This window comes from Salmo salar, chromosome ssa07 (assembly GCF_905237065.1).
Source record: "Salmo salar chromosome ssa07, Ssal_v3.1, whole genome shotgun sequence".
NCBI lineage: Eukaryota > Metazoa > Chordata > Actinopteri > Salmoniformes > Salmonidae > Salmo > Salmo salar.
Window position 1 is genome coordinate 35,907,265 of NC_059448.1, and position 20,401 is coordinate 35,927,665.

General features: G+C 42.1%; 1 protein-coding gene across 3 annotated transcripts in view; it reads right to left on the minus strand.

Moving 5' to 3' along the window:
• LOC106609111 (GRAM domain-containing protein 4) overlaps window positions 1-19,942 on the minus strand; it is a 68,639-nt gene extending 48,697 nt beyond the window's left edge. The window contains exons 1-3 of one of the 3 annotated variants that reach the window (XM_014207532.2): window positions 19,584-19,942; window positions 15,257-15,473; window positions 1,422-1,542 (exon numbers count right to left, since the gene is read on the minus strand). In XM_014207532.2, the coding sequence (XP_014063007.1) occupies window positions 1,422-1,542; window positions 15,257-15,473; window positions 19,584-19,612 (367 nt within the window). In that variant the 5' untranslated portion in view covers window positions 19,613-19,942. Of the gene's footprint in view, window positions 1-1,421; window positions 1,543-1,809; window positions 2,495-15,256; window positions 15,474-19,583 lie in introns of those variants that run through there. The other 2 variants (XM_014207533.2, XM_014207535.2) reach the window with 2 other exon arrangements.
• Window positions 19,943-20,401: the final 459 nt, after the last annotated feature.

Genomic DNA, 20,401 nt, shown 5'->3' on the forward strand with positions numbered 1-20,401 from the left:
TGTCAGTAGAAACCACATTTGTTTAAGCAAGTCAGCAACATCAGCTATGTGTTTTAAAAAAGGCAGTAAACGATGCCATACAAGGCTCCGCTGACAGCCAGGTGAAGCAGTGGTAAGGATTGACTCCACGGTGCTTTAATGTAGGCCCTAACAGATTGTGGGCACAGTTTGCCACCGTTATAGTGCAATTCATGTAAGTGTTCCGTTGTGGCTTTGCTGGCATGCATTAACAAAAAGATTTATGTGCCAAAATTGCCACTGGTAAGAGGCACGTCAGCAGCAGAACAAACTCAAATCAAGTAAAAATAATAATTTGGGACAGCATAGCTAGCTAACTAGCAGATTTACATCATCAACTTCCCGATGTAAATCATGTCTTTAGGAGGCATTGTCATTAGCTTGCTTACAATGTCTGATGAGAGAGTGTTGCAAAAACAAAATAAAAAAAATTCACTAGAGGCAGTTGGTATGTTATGAATTATGGAAGTTTATTTCTGTGCTGTTTTTATTTATTTTATTTTTTACACCTGCTGCTCCCCCCCAGCCCTGACACACTAAGTGAATTATCCAAATACTTAGTTATGACACCTTCAAATGTGGGGATAGATACATAGTGCTTTCATTTGTAAATGATAAAACAGATATGCATGAAAATACCCTCAAATAAAAAGGTGATATTCTGTACTGTCGCCACATAAAACAAAATGCTGGAGTAGAGAGCTAAATTAAACATTTTAGCTTCACTGTCCAAATAAATACTAGGGAGTGTATATTAAGCACTGTACATTTAGCCATAGCTTTAACCATATAGCTTTAGCTTCACTGTAGCACTATAGCTTTGGACATATAGCAATAGCTTTATCCGTAGCCTATAGCTTCAGCCACACAGCAATAGGCTTTAATCATACTGCTTCAGCAATGCTAGCTCACACTCTCAGGGATGGAGAGGTACACTGGCAGACCTGTGGATAGAAAAACTGTGCGCGCGTGCGCACACACACACACACACACACACACACACACACACACACACACACACAAACAGCACAGGCAACTACACCGTAGTGAAGGCTTGGTACAGTGTTTACCCGTCCCTGAGTGGGGTTAATGGGGCAGGACAGCCACATTGGCCAGAGGCATTAGAGTGTCTGACCCAGCACAGAGGTGTGTGAGAAAGAATAAACATGAGTCAGCACAATTGAATGTGCTCCCCCTCAGGCTACGGAGCATCCCAACTCCCTCATCCATTCCTCTCCGTCACCCATCCCTCCAACATCCTCTTTCCCCATTAACAGCCAATCCTCCAGCCCCTCCCATTCTCACTGACTCACCAATTAATGTGCACAAGCAGATAGCTACTGTAGCAATGGAGGATGAATAAAAAGCAAAAAATGTGTGTTAGAGTTGTTAAGGTTACTTACGAAGGAAGTGTTTCTCCAGTAAGGCAATCTCTAGATGACCCTTCATCTCATTTAGCCGGTCTGACTCGCTCCTCTGGAAGTCTTGAAATGCTGCAGCCATGGTGAGAGCCCCCGAACCTGCCTGCACAGAGGAGATACGCCTGTATGAACATGCGTAATATCAACGCACAGAGACTGGAAGTCCTGAAAGGCGGCCTCCATTGTGAGCGCCCCAGAACCCGTCAAAGCAAGAACACCAAGAGAGGCGAAACTGACATTAATACAGGCATGACAGCAACACACAGGTACACACACACGCCAAAACATGCACGAGATCGACTTTCAACAACACATGCATGAATTAAAAATGTACACACGCATCACACACACCATGGCGGAGTAGCTATACCTCCAGTATGATGACTCACAGGCAATGCGTTTCCCTCCCGTTTTGAAACGCGTTGCAAAGGAGATCCCTACCGACTGTCTGTCCTCTAGTCTAAACACTACACTGATGACTCAACCACTCTCCCTAACTGACCGACTCAGATCTTTAGACCACATAACCGCGTTACTCCATAGATTAACAGACTAATACCAGGTGAGCGAGAGGGAGAGAGCTGGTGAGAGGGGAAGAGTGGAGGAGCAGATGAAAAGAAGTGTCAAGAGAAAGCGACAGAAATAGGATGAAATGAGGGAGGAGAGCGTGGAAGCTGCCGTGATGCTATTCTGAGCCACTGCAGGTTAACCAGCCACCAACTGACCAACGCAGGCAGGGTGTCCCTTTAAGAGGCTCCCGCCACAGACAAAGACACACACGGACAAACACACACTGCAGCAGCTTCTTCTCCCTGCAGCAGTCCTGACTGCAGCGTGTCTTAATCTATTATGCTGCCTGTCAAGTCCATGAAAGAGACACACCGCATGAGAGAGAGAACAAGGGATGAGTAGAGAGAAAGGAATGAAGGAAAGATACCCTACTTGGGATGCAGCCAGTGATTAACAAGGGATAAAGAATAAAGATACTGAGACAATTTCAAGACTAAAAACAGACAGCCTTCGCTCTGTAGCTCAAATGTCAGAGAGAGATGGCGAGAAGGAGGGGGACGACGACAAGCGAGCTGGAGAGGGGAGGGGCTAGACTGGGTGGGTCTGAAACAGGAAGAGGATTTGGAAGTAAACACCTAAGTCATGTGATCTGGTCCCGAAGGGCAAAGAAGAAGCAGTGCAGAACTAGCACTGAGGAAGGAGCAGTGTGTATATTTAATTTTTCCATTCAACCTTTATTCTTATTTACAATGATGGCCTATCAAAAGGCCTCCTGTGGGTGCTGGGATTCAAAATGTAGGACAAAAACACACAGCATGATAAGAGAGACACCACAACACTACATAGAGAGACTCTTTGGATTACTGGGAGAGGCATATTACTGGCATCTTCATTTACAAAACCACTGTTCAGGTCTACTCCCCTCTATGTGTCTACGACTGTGAAAGTTTTTTTTTTTTTTTCAGAAAATGACAGCAGCAACCTCACACATACAGCTGGCATTGAGATGGTGTCATGATTGTTCCTAGGCAGAAAATATAATTATTAGGCTTGGGCGACATAGCGTTTATCGGGTTATTTTGAAATATCGACAGTATGATTTTCGATACCAGTTTTGTGGGTACCCATAAACCCCCCTTCCTTAGTTATAAGTGCTACTGCTTATAAACTTAAATTAAGTATAATTATAAGAAATCTAAGATGACAAATAATTTCTCTCTAGCTCAGTGCTCTAGCTATACCTTTTATTTGCTAACTTGCTAGCTAAGATGGCTAGATGTCACGATCAAGCTTTTTGGTTACACCAAATACATTCAATCCCCTCCTGGATCAAGATCCCTTTGGTGTATATTTTTTTATAATTTAAAAAATATTGTTTTGTACAAAAGAGTATGAGAAAGACCAGGTGTTCTTAATGTTTTGTACACACTTGGCATTCTCTCAACCAGCTTCATGAGGAATACTTTTCCAACAGTCTTGAAGGAGTTTCCACAAATGCTAAGTACTTGTTGGCTGCTTTTCCTTCACTCTGCAGTCCAACTCATCCCAAACCATCTGAAATTGGGTTGAGGTCGGGTGATTGTGGAGGCCCGGTCATCTGATGCAGCACTCCTTCACTCTCCGTCTTGGTCAAATAGCCCTTACATGGCCTGGATGTGTGTGTTGGCTCATTGTCCTGTTGAAAAACAAATGATAGTCCCACTAAGCACAAACCAGATGGGATGGCATATCATGGCAGAATGCTGTGGTAGCCATGCTGGTTAAGTGTGCCTTGAATTCTAAATAAAATTACAGACAGTGTCAAAGAGCAAAAACACCCCCACCCCCATGCTTCATGGAGGGAACCACACATGCGGAGATCATCCGTTCACCTACTCTGCGTCTCACAAAGACACGGCGGTTGGAACCACAATTCTCAAATTTGGACTCATCAGACCAAAGGACAGATTCCCACCAGTCTAATGTCCATTGCTCGTGTTTCTTGGCCCAAGCAAGTCTCTTCTTATTGGTGTCGATTTATAGTGGTTTCCTTGCAGCAATTCGACCATGAAGGCCTGATTCACACAGGCTCTTCTGAACAGTTGATGTTGAGATGTCTGTTAAGTATTTGGGTTGCAATCTGAGGTGCAGTTAACTAATGAACTTATCCTCTGCAGCATTGGTAACTCTGGGTCTTCCTTTCCAGTGGCGGTCCTCATGAGAGCCAGTTTCATCATAGCACTTGATGGTTTTTGCGACTGCACTTCAACTTTCTTGAAATTTTCCAGATTGACTGACCTTCATGTCTTAAAATGAATGGACTGTCATTTCTCGTTGCTTATTTGAGCTGTTCTTGCAATAATAATGAACAAGTCAGTTGAGAACAAATTTTTATTTACAATGACAGCCTACCGGGGAGCAGTGGGTTAACTGCCTTGAACAAGGGCAGAACAGATTTTTACCTTGTCAGCTCGGGGATTCGATCCAGAAACCTTTCAGTTAATGGACCAACGCTCTAGCCACTAGGCTACCTGCCACCCCTTTTAACTAGCCATACCTGTTAACTGAAATGCATTCCAGGTGACTACCTCATGAAGCTGGTTGAGAGAATGCTAAGAGTGTGCAAAGCAGTCACATTATATATATATATATATTTTTTTTTAAAACTTTTTTGGTTACTACATGATTCCATATGTGTTATTTCATAGTTGATGTTTTCACTATTATTCTACAAAGTACAAAATAGTAAATATAAAGAAAAATCCTTGTGTCCAAACTTGTGATTGTATCCATCCATCCACACACTTATTCTGTTTAATAGCGCCCCTTGTGTAAACTTCCGGTAATATAGTACAGAAACGGTATGATAAAACTGGATACCGCCCAACCCTAATAATTATATCTGTGGCAAGAAGTTAAACCTTCAATCAAACCACAAGCTGGCTACATAAATGGTACATTTGATGTTTGGTTAAAGGGGAAAACAATTAGCCATAAATAGCCACGATTATTCAAATCTAGCTGTGTGTTTCAGCCCAACAGGAGAGCGTTTCCTGATCATGACTCATCGGTGCTGTAGCAGGTGTCGTATCATCAGCGGACTGGCATAATTGTTTTTTGGTCCAATTGAAGACAGACCCATAACAGACACCAACATCAGAGGCAGACCACTCACAATCGGACCTGTGGGACATAATCAGAGAGCACTCCTAACAGAATGAAATCATCACTATTGGAGCATTCTAGCAAAGATCAATGACAGATCCACCCACCTGGTCTGCTGTGATGGGAGGGAGTGTTAGGGAAAAATGATGGAAGTTTTATAGCAGGAAACATTATCCTATTTTATATATAAATAATAATTTTTGTCCAGCTTAGTGCCCAGTTGGATGTGTGCAAAACAGTCTGTTCATATAGGGAGCAATCAGGGCTCCATTAGCAAGCTGTAGGCTGTAGCCCTCAGGCGTGGCCTGATGTAGAGCAGAGAGTAGCTGGACTGGACTGCTATACAGTCTGCCAGACAGACTACTAAAGTAGGCGCCTGTTCGCGGTGATATAATTCCTTCCATGTTAGAAGGTTACGCAAACAGACAATGCCTTAGCAAAGGTCTGGAGTTAAAAAAGCAAGTCTAGTCTTACCTCTGTCTGCCAGAAAAGACCGGTGTTTCTACTGCTTCTATTCCTCTTGGTTCGGTTACAGGCCATGCAAATGACTTGCAAAACACTCCTGCCGAGATTTGCTCTACTTAGAAGGGGATTAAAATGGGCAAAACCCTAACATTACAGAAGCATGGAATAGATTCATGGATTGATCCGAGACTGAGTCATCAGCTGTTTGCTCAATACAACCAATCCGGACAGTTCCATAGTTAAGCTAAATATTGATTAGAATGAATCTGTGACTTGTACCTTTACAAAAAGCCTTAAAATCAGGAATGGGGACAGTGGATTGACATGTGGATGATCACTTGCACCTACAATCTGTGTTGTATGAGATATTGAATGAGAGCTAGATAGGTCCTTCTAGAACGGCCTGAATATCTCAGCTGAGGAATTGCCTCCTGTCATGTCATTTGATTTGGCTTCTTCTCCCCTAAGCTACAGACAGGCTGAGACATCTTATTGAGCTGAAAATAAACATTTACTCCACTTCTCATCCATCAATAGCCTTCTCCTGTCATCATCTAACCCACAGAGACAAGACAGAAAGGAGAGAGAGAAAAACAACTATTTTTGTATCCTCTGATGCCAGAAGCCATCAGGCATAAGGTGATGTAACGCTAACACCACAGTAACCTGAAGCAGCAGCAGTACTCTAGGCTACTGGGAAGCTGGGGTGGCAATGGTTGGTAACCCAGTATCTCTGGCACTGGTCCCAGTGCAGCCTTAATCACAGAGGGAGGACATTGAGTGTGCTGTAGCCAGGGGATTAATACTTGTGACCAGGGCCTCTGTGCCAGTTAACCAGTAAGAGCAGGGGTGTCAAACTCATTTCCCCAGGGGGCGCACTCGGTCTTCACCAAGGTCTGGAGGGCCGCACTTAATTTATTATACTTCCTTGCCCTCAGAATTAGCAAAAAAAAAAATCTTTTTCCATCACTTTTGGAACTTTCGATGCTTTCCCAACTGTCTAGATTTAGTTGTTTTGATGACTGTTAGCAAGCAGGACAAAAGTAAACCAACCACAAATGTAGGTCCACACAGTTTTGATTTGGTTTTAGTCATTTCAAAGTCAACTGAGATAAGTTTTCCCACAGAAAAGCCACCTGCAGACCAGATTGAATGGGCTAGAGGTCCGGGCCTTGAGTTTGACATGCAAGTTAAAGGTTACGCACAGGAGACTCAGTAGTCTGGAGTCCAACTCTCCTTGTTGTACCTTCCTAGCCTGTAAATGTTTCCAAATGCCCCTGTCTGACTCACCTGCTCTGACAGGTGCAATAAGGGGAGGAACAGGGAGAATACAGTGGAGGATAAAGTATGTGTATACAAAGCTTTCAGAAAGTATTCAGACCCCTTCACTTTTTCCACATTGTTACGTTACAGCCTTATTCGAAAATTTTTTTTTGTTGCAATCAGTCGATCTACATACAATACCCCATAAAGACAAAGCAAAACCGTTCATTTCTTTAATTATAAATTAGCAAAAATGTCTGAAATATTACATTTAAAAGCCACCCGCGTACTTTGTTGAAGCACCTTTGGCAGCGATTACAGTCTCAAGTCTTCTTGGGTATGACACTACAAGCTTGATACACCTGTATTTGGGGAGTTTCTCCCATTCTTCTCTGCAGATCCCCTCAAGCTCTGTTAGGTTGGATGGGGAGCATTGCTGCTAGGGTTGCAAAGGGTCGGAAACGTTCAGGTAAATTTCCGTAAATTTTCCAAGGGAAGTTAAGCCTGGGAATATGGGGAATATTGCTTAAATTCATTTTTTTTTTTAAAGATAGCTTATAAAAGAGTGAACTTTTTTGTGGGATACACAAGGCAATTCTAGGTCTTGTGGCATATTTTGGTTTAACTATCCCCAATTCAATGGAATTGCAACGCTCTACATCCACAGTGCATTCTTCAGTCACATGTACAGCTGATTCTCAAGATCTTGCACAGTAATGAGATGCTATTGAGGCCAGACTACTACACTGAGCCAAGGACTCCATGCTTTCTGGTAAGTTTTGATTACACTACTGGGTGGGGTGAATATATTTTATTACATACATGCTTTTTTTGTTAACTAGTAAAAAGTAGCCTACAGCAAGTGTTATAGGCCATGCCCTTCTCCCCCGATTGCTCAGTTTGGACAGGCCGCCAGCTCTAGGAAGAGTCTTGGGGGTTCCAAACTTCTTCTATTTAAGAATGGAGGCCACTGATCTTGGGGACCTTTAATGCTGCAAACAGTTTTTGGTACCCTTCCCCAGATCTGTGGCGACACAATCCTGTCTCGGAGCTCTATGGACAATTCCTTCAACCACATGGCTTGGTTTTTGCTCTGGACATGCACTGTCAACTGTGGGACCTAATATAGACAGTTGTGTGCCTTTCCACTTCATGTCCAATCAATTGAATGCACCAGAGCTCAATTCAAGTCTCATAGCAAAGGGTCTGAATACTTACGTCAATAAGGTATCTTTTTTTCCCCCTACATATGGAAAACATTTTTCCACTTTGTCATTATGGGGTATTGTGTGTAGATTGCTGAGGATTTGTATTTATTTAATCCATTTTAGAGTAAGGCTGTAACGTAGCAAAATTTGGAGAAAGTCAAGGGGTCTGAATACTTTCTGAAGGCACTTTATATGAAGTGAGAGATGACTGTGTACGCAATGACTGACTGTTTTCCTGACGCCTCCTAGAGTCCACCCTCTCAGTAAGCAGCTGCCCACATGCCTGGCATAGAAACATACAGGGCGGGCGGCCTGCGACATCCACACACGCGCAAAACACTGGGAGACGTACACACGAAATGTGTACACTCAGACTAAAGGCCTAACTCTGCAAAGGGCTCAGTTTATATTACAAAAATCAGCAGATGAGCACAAGAAGATGACCTCTGAGGAAATTGGACAATCAAGTGACTAATCTACTGTTTTAATATGGGGGAAAACACTGACGGGCTGATGGTACATGAAGCATGAAAAAGTCAAGATGACTGTGCAGTTTAAAATATCCCCTCAAGACAAGTCCAAACACTGAGATCGTCGGCAGTAATGATATATTAAATTGGCAAGCAAGGGACGATAAATCCAGAGTAACCATAATGGCTGAAAGCCTATAGGAGGTAGTGTGCGTGGGTGTGTGTGTGTGTGTGTACTCTGTATCCCTCCCTCCCTCCATCCATCCATCCAACCCTCCGAGGAATGAGCAGAGTAAACAGGAAGAATGCCTATCAAACCGCCCTGTGCTTCCTTTTCTCTTTCCCTCCCACTCTCGCTGAAGTACGTTCTCCATTAAGTTTCCCTGAGGGATAAGTAATCAACTTCATTGGAACCGGTCACACACACACACGTCTGTAGCAATATTAAAACGCTCTCTTTGCTTTCCCCAGGAAGTGATGGAGATGTTAAGCTAAGATCAAACTTCTGTCTGCAAAGTAGGCTAGATGTGAGAGAACACACACACACACACACACACCAGTAGGAGCTTTTCGGGGAAACATCAAACGGAGGACAAGCGGAACATTTCAGTTGAAAAACAATTGAAGATGTTCTGTCGGCTACAGTCAGACGGTGGAATGATTTTGCGCCCAATTTACACTACCGTTCCAAATTTTGGGGTCACTTAGAAATGTCCCTTATTTTTGAAAGAAAAGCTATTTTTTTATCCATTAAAATAACATCAAATTGATCAGAAATACAGTGTAGACATTGTTAATGTTGTAAATTACTTCTGTAGCTGGAAACGGCAGATTTTTGGGGGGAATATCTACGTAGGCGTACAGAGTCCCATTATCAGCAACCGTCACTCTTGTGTTCCAATGGCACGTTGTGTTAGCTAATCCAAGTTTATCATTTTAAAAAAAAGGCTAATTGATCATTAGAAAACCCTTTTGCAATTATGTTAGCACAGCTGGAAACTGTTGTTCTGCTTAAAGAAGCAATAAAACTGGCCTTCTTTAGACTAGTTCAGTATCTGGAGCATCAGAATTTGTGGGTTCGATTACAGGCTCAAAATGGCCAGAAACAAAGGCCTTTCTTCTGAAAAACGTCAGTCATTCTTGTTCTGGGAAATTAAGGCTATTCCATACGAGAAATTGCCAAGAAACTGAAAATCTTGACCAACGCTGTGTACTACTCCCTTCACAGAACAGAGCAAACTGGCTATAACCAGAATAGAAAAAGGAGTGGGAGGCCCCGGTGCACAACTGAGCAAGAGAACAAGTACATGAGTGTCTAGTTTCAGAAATAGACGCCTCACAAGTCCTCAACTGGCAGATTAATTAAATAGCACCCTCAAAACACCAGTCTCAACGTCAACAGTGAAGAGGTAACCCCGGGATACTGGCCTTCTAGGCAGAGTTCCTGTCCAGTGTGTGTTCTTTTGCCCATCTTAATCTTTTTCTTTGCCAGTGCGATATGGCTCTCTTTGAAACTCTGCCTAGAGTATTTTTTTAAACCGGTTTACACATTTTTGAAAGTCTATAAAAAAATTTAAACACTACCGGTCAGAATTTTTAGAAAACCCTTTATTTTTACAATTTTCTACATTGTAGAATAATAGGGAAGACATCAAAACTATGAAATACCACATATGGAAACATGTAGTAACCAAAAGTGTTTAAAAAAAAAAAAAGCTTTGCATACTCTTGGCATTCTCTCAACCAGCTTCATGCGGTAGTCACCTGGAATTAATTTCAATTAACAGGTGTGCCTTCTTAAAAGTTATTTTGTGGAATTTTTCCTTCTTAATGCATTTAAGCCAATAAGTTGTGTTGTGACAAGGTAGGGTGATATACAGAAGACTGCCCTATTTGGTAAAAGACCAAGTCCATATTATGGCAAGAACAGCTCAAATAAGCAAAGAGAAACGACAGTCCATCATTACTTTAAGACATGAAGGTAAGTCAACATTGAACATTAAGAACTTTTGAACGTTTCTTCAAGTGCAGTCGCAAAACCCATCAAGCGCTATGATAAAACTTGCTCTCGTGAGGACCGCCACAGGAAAGGAAGACCCAGAGTTATCTTTGCTGCAGAGGACAAGTTAGAGTTGCCAGCCTCAGAAATTGCAGCCCAAATAAATGCTTCAGAGTTCAAGTAACAGACATCGCAACATCCACTGTTCAGAGGAGACTGTGCGAGTCAGGCCTTCATGGTCGAATTGCTGCAAAGAAACCACTACTAAACTGACACCAATAAGACGAAACTTGCTTGGGCCAAGAAACACGAGCAATGGACATTAGACTGGTGGAAATTTGTCCAAATTGGAGATTTTTGATTCCAACCGCTGTGTCTTTATGAAACGCTGTGTGGGTGAACAGATGATCTCCACATTTATATATCTCACCGTAAAGCATGGAGGAGGTGGTGTTATGGTGTGGGGGTTCTTTGCTGGTGACACGGTCTGGAATTTTATTTAGAATTCAAGGCACACCAGCATGGCTACCACAGCATTCTGCAGCGATACTCCATGCTATCTGGTTTGTGCTTAGTGGGAGTATCATTTGTTTTTCAACGGGACAATGACCCAACACACCTGCAGTCTGTAATGGCTATTTGACCAAGAAGGAGAGTGCTGCATCAGTTGACCTGGCCTCCACAATCACCCGACCGCAACCCAATTGAAATGAGTTGGACTGCAGAGTGAAGGAAAAGCAGCCAACAAGTGCTCAGCATGTGGGAACTCCTTCAAGAGTGTTGGAAAAGCATTCCAGGTGAAGCTGGTTGAGAGAATGCCAAGAGTGTGCAAAGCTGTCAAGGCAAAGGGTGGCTATTTAAAACAAAACAAATATATTTGAGATTCTTCAAATGGCCGCCCGGCCAAACTGAGCAATCGGGAGAGAAGGCCCTTGGTCAGGGAGGAGACCAAGAACCCGATGGTCACTTTGACAGAGCTCCTCTGTTGAGATGGGGAGAACATTCCAGAAGGACAACCATCTCTGCAGCACTACACCAATCAGGCCTTTATGGTAGTGGCCAGAAGGAATACACTCCTCAATAAAAAGGCACATGAGAAACAAGATTCTCTGGTCTGATGAAACCGAGATTGAACTCTTTGGCCTGAATGCCAAGCGTCACGTTTGGAAGAAACCTAGCACTATCCCTATAGTGAAGCATGGTGGTGGCAGCGTCATGATGTGGGGATGTTTTTCAGCAGCAGGGACTGGGAGACTAATCAGGATCGAGGGAAAGCTGAACGGACCAAAGTACAGAGAGATCCTTGATGAAAAGCGCTCTGGAGCAGGTTAGAACCTCAGACTGGGGTGAAGGTTCACCTTCCAACAGGACAACAACCCTAAGCACCAAGCCAACACAGGAGTGACTTCGGGACGAGTCTCTGAATGTCCTTGATTGGCCCAGCCAGAGCCCAGACTTGAAGCCGATCGACATCTCTGGAGAGACCTGAAAATAGCTGTGCAGCGACGCTCCACATCCAATCTGACAGAGCCTGAGAGGAATGGAAGAAACTACCCAAATACAGGTGTGCCATGCTTGTAGCATCATACCCAAGAAGACTGGAGGCTGTAATCTCTGCCAAAGATGCTTCAACAAAGCACTGATTAAAGGGTTTGAATATTTTGTGGTTGCTCCACAAAAAAAAAAAAATGTGATTATGCTGCGGTACTTCGAGGTAATTTGTGGTTTAGTACGGTACCCTGTGTCACCATTTCATTGCTTCAGACCAGCGCAAGGGTGAGTTAGAGCACTGATTATGCTTTTGGGGCCTACTGTGTCTTTAACTGACAATGAACGTGCAACATAAATCTAAATAGAAACTGACAATTGTGCACACTTTCAGTAAATACTTACTAAAACTGTTACACTAAGGTTTTTATTATTTTACTCTTACTGTAGTAGTGTAGCCCACTCCCGACCGGTCACGTTGAACAGCGACTGAGTGGCACAACGGTCTAAGACACTGCATAGCAGTATCAGCTGTGTTGTTACAGATGCTGGTTCAATACCCATGCCGGCCTCTACTGGGAGGCCCATGAGATGACTGTAGAAATAAATAATCATAAATAACAAAACTGGCTTTATTTACAAATTAGTAACAATGTCTCACTCCATGTTCAAGAATGGCCTTTTTCCTCAGTCATTTTACTTTATTTGAAAACTTCTCTCTTTATTTAAACAAAGTGATTATTATTAATTTAGAATTATATAAAAGCCCCTTGGATATTCTCACAGATATATTATTAACCCTGGTATTAGCAGGACAATATATATTGGTCATGGCTCCCGAGAGGCTCACAATGGGATTGCCTTGCAGTTCTCCAGCTGTATCCACTGAAAGCGAACGAGGTTCAAGGCACGAGGGCAGGGGGCACGGGATGGGCCGCAGAGCCGCGCACAGAAGACAGACCTAGCCCATGGGGAAGGGAGGAGGAAGAGGGATGTGGACACCCACCACACTGGGTAGCACAGGGCAACACTTTAAGGGGCATTGCACTAATAATGGCGCCGACTAGGGAAACATTCCCGCTGTTCTTAGTGCCAGTCTGCACGTTCAAACTAAGACAACGTAACTAATAATGGCATTTTTATGCTTTCGTAAATAAAATAATGATAAAAATACTCTTTCAAAATGCCGAAGTTTATTTAGTTACGGATCCATAACTAATTACTATGGGAATAAATATTACTGAATTACAGAAATATTGGAACAAAGTTGCCTAATAAAGGTAAACAAATTGTTGCTTACTGGAAAATACTATTTCTAACACACATGGTCACGTTGTACAGCACCGTTATGGTTATTAGCAGGTAGCTGGACAATAGACTTGCCTAGGGGGGTAGGGGGAGAATTCTATCGTCAAATGTATTTCTTAGTTAGGTTGGCTGTATCCCAACCGGCCGTGATTGGTTGCAATTTCAGTTTAATCCACCAGAAAAGACAAAACAAATAATAAAACAAAAAGTATTATGCATCACATCCGACTTCTGAGTCCAATAGGGCGGTGCACAATTGGCCCAGTTTTTCTCTCCCTCTTAAAACAGAAATAAATGTTTTGGCCAATACAAATATTATTTTAGTCTTTATTCACTTTACAAATCGCTCACTTTCGTTTTTTGTTTTTTTAAGTAACCTCCAAAATATCGTTAGATATTATGAAGTTGATGGCAGAGTCATGTAGCGGCACCTACATAAAGCTGAGTGACTCACTCATTCATGGCTTTGGATCAAAATAAATAAGTACCAACATTCTATCTGATAGTCTTTAATAAAGAAATGCTTTGGTTATCCTGACCTGGACACCATGTACAGTATTATAACAGCCCATTGTGGGCTATTAGCAGGACAATATACCTTTACCAACACCTCTCTGTATTTTGATACTTTGGATGGGGCCTCCTCAGTGACGCAGCAGTCTAAGTCACGCATCGCAATGCAAAATGAGTTGCTACAGATACCCGTGCCGGCCGCCACCGAGAGACCCTTGAGGCGGCTTTTGGTTTTAATTTAGAATCCTCTATATGTAATTATCGGCAGAGTGTCACGTCATATTTTTCGATATACTGTAGGCCTACCGTAGGCACATGAGTCTCACTAGTGTTGAGTAACGTGCTGTTAAAAGTGGTGTAGGTCTTATTTAAAGAGCATATTGAAGTTCGAAGCAATAGGATTTGAAGCAATAACTATTTTAGCACCGTTTTGCGTTTATCTGAGACAAGCATGGGGACTAGCATTAATGTTACTAGTGGTTGCCACTTAAATAACGGGCCATAGAATTCTGCGGCACCACGCAAGCTGTGCTGCAATACGCTGCAACTTTTAAAGGACGAACCACTGTATGTAAATGTCATATTTCATAATTTTTTGTAATTAGCAAACATTTCTACAAACCTGTTTTTGCTTTGTCATTATGAGGATTTGTGTTTTTTTCCCCTCAATCTACACAATCTAATCAATTTTAGAATAAGGCTGTAACAAAATGTGGAAGAAGTCAAGGGGTCTGAATACTTTCCGAATGCACTGTGTAGTCTGTGTCCAGATTTCAGTTTACATTTAACCCATCTGAACAGTAGGCTACCATTCCCTTGACATGCCATAGGCCTATTTGAAGTCCTTTTGTATAGCGTCTAACAGATCATCACACAACATTCTCTATTACCACGTCATCAAATCTTTACCAAACATTACATTTCTGGCCCTCACTTCTCTTTATTTTTAACTCTCCATTTTGCAGCTTCTCTCTATTGAATTAAAAAAATAAAAAAACACAGACATTGTCCATTTTGCCTCAGTGGATCGAAGTTAACTTTTTCTGCCCATTCCCAAGAGCTTGGCAATTGGTGTGTAGGCTATGTCACGCTTAAAGTTAGGCCCTAAATCTTAGGCTTACACACTAATTCCATAGCGTAAACATTATGCAGGAAGAAAAAAAACTAATGTAGCCTATAGATCTAAATTGCACAAGAATTATAACAAAAAAAAAAAAAAAAATGGTATTGTTTTCTGTTGATTCAGCCAGAACTTCATCCACACAATATTTCAAAACCCGTTAGCAAACACTGACGTAGAGTTTCTCCAGACCACCTGATACGGCCTATAACTATGGCCCAGAGTTTTTCCTGGTCGGGTCCTGTTGAAAGGAAAAACTTCTGTCCCTGCTCATGGTCTCTCATTTGAGTCATTCTACTTAGTCACAGCTAAGTAGAATGAATACTTACAGGGTCTCCTAGTTCTTCCGTGTCTTGTGTCTTGAGTGAAGGCTTCGTCCTCAGCAGGATGTCATCGCTACATTCATTGTCGGATCCGTTGGGGGACTCTGCAAGATCCAGGAAGTCGTCTCGCTTCTGACCTCTGAACCTGATTTTGTCCAGCCGCTTTAGCATGTTCAACACCCCTCTCGTCGGCGGCTTTACCTTAGCATGGTGTACAGCAATCCTGAGAAGACAAAACAGAGAAGGGTCAAAGGTTCCCCTTTGAAAAGCAGTGAAAATGAAAGGGTGGGACAAATTTCTTTGCATCAGATGCACAAGTTAAGACAATTGTTGAGTGTGGCCAATACAAGCCTTTTTTTTAAAATAAGATACATAAATTAACACCATACAGACACACTAACATATAGGCCAGCCAGGAGCCACAGCATCCTAATAATGTAGCAGATCACTCCATTTAAGATGTCATCTCTGCCCCAGTATCCAGTTAAAAAGACTACCACCTTTCATCATTGTGTTTGTCGTCTCTGTCCATGACTCAGACAGCCTACTGACAGAGACTACGTCCCAAATGGTGCCCTATATAGTGCACTTACTTTTGACCAGAGCTCTATAGGCCCTGCTCAAAAGTAGTGAGCTATGAAGGGAATAGGGTGCCATTTGGAACACAGCCATATAGATCTAGCGGTAGAGCCATCGAAGGCTCATCAGTGTGAGTCATCAGCCATCATCCAGGGCCACATCTCTTACTGCTTAGGAAATTATCACAACGATGCGTGGAGCGAGATGGAGACAAGAGGCGATCACCCTCTCACTTCAAAACACTGTCACCAAACATATATGACTTAACGACTTGATTAATGTGAATCCTTGACTTAGATCTACACTCCCCTGCATATTTATTTAGGCAGTGAAGCTAAATTGGCTCTATAGCCTACTCCAGTATTTTGAATTTGAGATCAAATGTTTCATATGAGGCAACAGCAAAGAATGTCACATTTTATTTTAGGGTATTTTCATACATATCTGTTCTACCATTTAGAAATAAAAGCACTTTATGCATCTAGTCCCCCCATTTGAAGGGGTCATAATATCAAAACATGCTAATCTCTCACCATTACCAATAACAGGAGAAGTTAGCATTTTTATGCCTCCAACTTTCTCACTCTGTATCTCGCCCCCCCATTTGAAGGTATCATACATATTTGGACAACTTCACTTAGTGGATTACATTTTGTCAAAAGTTAGGTATTTTGTCCCATATTCCTGGCACGCAATGATTACATCAAGCGTGTGACTCTACAAACTTGGATGCATTTGCAGTTTGTTTTGGTTCGGATTATGTTGTGCCCAATAGAAATGAACGGTAAATAACGTAGAGACCGCTTATGCCTGGAGCCGGCCCCGCACACACACCTCCTGGGCTGTATTGAGGGGGGTGGAAAGGGGCTAGTGCAAACTTGGTCTGTGACACGATAGCTCACTCGCTCAAGGGATCCTGCCCCAAGGGATCCTTCACTCTAATGTAAAATGGTGGGCATCTGAGCAGACCAACAGGTGACACCATTAGAGCAGATCAACAGGGATGACACACATTGAGGCACAGGGCTTTATATAGGACTGTTCAGGCCATTTTCTGGCCAGGGGATTCTGATCCGGCTCTCAAGGTGGGCATCATCTAAGCTTGTTGTGTCCTCGTGTGCATCTCTAGAAGTCCTCTGCTCACCTCCATGGTCAGTGTGTCACTAAGTCCCTGCTAATGATGCTCAAGGTAGAAATTACCCCTAACAACAGATCTAGAATAAGATTACCCTTGCCCTAATCCTAACCATGCCCATTTAGGAGGTTGATTTACCTCTGACATTAGATCAGTCCTTAGGTAACATTCTCTAGTCAGATAATGACCCCATAGCTCACCACCATCAGCATAGCTTAGTGAAACACCTAGAGAGTTGCAGGAGCAAGGTGAGGTGAGAGGGTACCATAGGGTAAAGCTGTAATGTTGTTCAGAGAAGAGTGAGTTTTTCTTCAATGGGATATACCTAGAGAGATCTTAAGTACTGCTTAATTATATACACAGTCAAACATATACAAAGTTAAACTACACCGACTCAAGACTCACCCACACCTCAAATATTCAGGCGAATTGACACACAGTACTCGTGACTGCACATCAGTCTATACTCCTATGAGAGCCATTGCAATGGCAGCCATGAGTGCTGTCGTGTCTCACTTCAATGAGATTACCACCTCTGATGTGAATCTTCTGAATAAAAGAGAAGGGGCCACAGAGACTTGACTTGGCTCCGCTCCCCTCAATGCCTAGTGTGTTTGATTGAGCACTTTCTGAGAAAAGAACAGCATTCTAGGAACTGGATAGTCAATGGCATCGTTTAGTAGTGATGGAAGGCCCCACACTTGCATAGAAAATAGGACATTGTTGAATTCAACAAAGACATTAATCAGACATTGTTAGGTTTAGGGTGAGAGATAAATGGACAGATATTTCCGAGAATAATACAAACTAAAAACTCCCACCCGGAACCCTCTCCTGAAACCCCCATTGGCAAGTGCTTTACACCTCTCACACCCACCTGTAGGCATCACATTTATTTTAGGCACAGTCATCTCACAGGTTTTGTTTCACATGAAATACACCAAACCCCCTGTCAATGTCATTCCAAGTTGCAGACCCACTGAACCTGTAGTCTACATGTGATTGTTCATTCAGAGACTGAATTCTGAATTAATGTCAATTTAGGCTAAATGTTTAAGTAAAGGAGTTGAGTGTTTGGTCATTTTTATTACACATTTTGGGGAAAAAGCCTGATTTCAGCAATTATTATTATTATAGAAAATACAACATAATATTGCTATAGTTTATCTGAGGACACCAGAAAGCTATTTGTGCTTCTTTCCTGGCCATGGGACTTTTGTCTGAATGGCCAAATCAGATTTTTTTATACCCTTGTGGTTTAGACTTATTTGGCATTTCTTGTTGCTTACTACCTACTCTATCAACAGTGGCAAGAACATGTGGTAGCTAATTAGCTTGTTAATGGTTTCCAAACAAATTAATGAATGTGATAACAAGCTAGGTAGCTGTATAGCTTTCTAACTAAGTTGACTGCCTTGACTAGCCAAAATTGACTTGTTTTGAAAGTTGGATGATCTTATCCTTTGAGGCTTTAAACGTGTTCTTACTGGGAAACATCCATGGCAGGCATTGTTTTCACCTTAGCTCACTACATAACTGCTGAGTGATAGGAAGCCTGAGCACCAACACCAATCAGCCTACACCACTGTACACACGCTTGCCATTATTATGACAACTAGCGTAGCCATGTTAGCAAATGACTGCTGTCTGAACACACACACACACACACACATCCAATTAAGTCACTTGTCTATGGACAGTCAGTGTTACAAAACGGATTTGAAAAACAAAACTGATATGGGCATTAAGGCCTTCATTGTGTACAAGGCTTTATTGATTTCTCAGTTGCAGCCAACAGTATTTTTCAGTGACAACATGTTTCTGGCGGTCTTCTGTTACACACAGGTGTTCGGCGCATGCTAGATAGCTAATTAGCACAGGTGGTCCATGTCTTGTGTAAACACACACTGTAACATGGAGATATGGCCATGTGGGAACACTAACCCCAACCTTATAAAATGTGTGTATCAATTGAACATTGTTAATTAAAATTATTTTTTTCTGATATGAAAGATAAGGTCCTTCCAAAACCGTACCACAAGCGATGCGTGTTAATGTTCAGACAGAGCGTCGGGGTTCTTAACAAACCTTCCCCTTACACAAGTAATTGGACGAAGGCGTCTTCTGTAACGTAATGGAACTGAGTTATGATCAAAGGCTAAGGCACTGCGAGCTGTCATTCTTCGCAGCAAACAAAAAATAAAACAGCTGATAAGATGAGCCTAAAACACGGTGATAATTGACGGATTACGAAGGACCAGTGTTGTATGGCTTCACCGTACCCACGACGACTTGTAACAATGCGCGTGAGCAACAGTAGGTGTTGGCCCGTTGTAACAACGTAACAAGTCCGTTATGTTCGTCTTCGCTTCATTATTGAAACTATGGCGATGCAACGTTCATTTGTAAAACTTGAATTTACTTATCGTTCCTATTTCTCAATTAAAATTGTAATCTTCGTAAATGACAGGCTACGTACAGTAGCCCTTGCGCTCGATTAAATACATTAATTACCCAACTAAAAGACAGACGTTTACATAAACACCACACGCAAAGACTTGAGCTAGGCTACTTTACATGATATCATTTATATTTAAAAAAAAATACGTTTCTTCTTACCCAGCCCGTAAATCGTAGCAAAGTTTCATTAACACTGAGAATTGCCTTTGAATGTATCCAGTAGCGTCCACCTGCTCCAAACTGTTCAGATCCGCCAAGCCACAAGCTGTTCATTGAGCCTCAGCCCCGCCATCGCAATCCGCTCTTTTGTAAACCAAAGAAACGATTTACATCCCGCTGCAGCCTTGATTAGTTTTGCAGAAATGCCAGTTCCCCCGGAGAGATAATAGTATACGCGATTTCCGTCAGTACCGTTTGAAACCAGTCACTCTCTCTCTTAATTCCATAGCTCTTCCAAACCAGACCAGGGAATTCCGTCAATGTCAGCAGACTTCCTTTCTTAAAGGGGCCGTTTATGGAGTTTCAAAGTTATCAACAAGCCTTCGGTTTCTGTTATTGTACCGCCCACTCTGTATTCGTCTGCCTTCATAATGCCCATCAGCATCCTCTGTTGGATGACAATATTATAACAATATAGGCCTACCAACAGTATTGCATGTGCACAGTTGATTTCATATATTATTAGGACAGTTCTTTCATGTAATACAGTTGATAAATAAATAATACATACGAATTGACATTTGCACATATATAAACATTTATATATAAAACAGCAATGAAACAATGTTTTAATGAAATAACCAAACAGTTGCCAAGTGTTTTTGAAATACAAACCTTTGCATGTTTCCACTCAGATGAGCAAGGTAGAAATCTAAACTTCCATCATCTACAGAAATGAGCTCCAAAACAATGTACAGTCATGGCCAAATGTTTTGAGAATGACACAAATATTAATTTCCACAAAGTTTGCTGCTTCA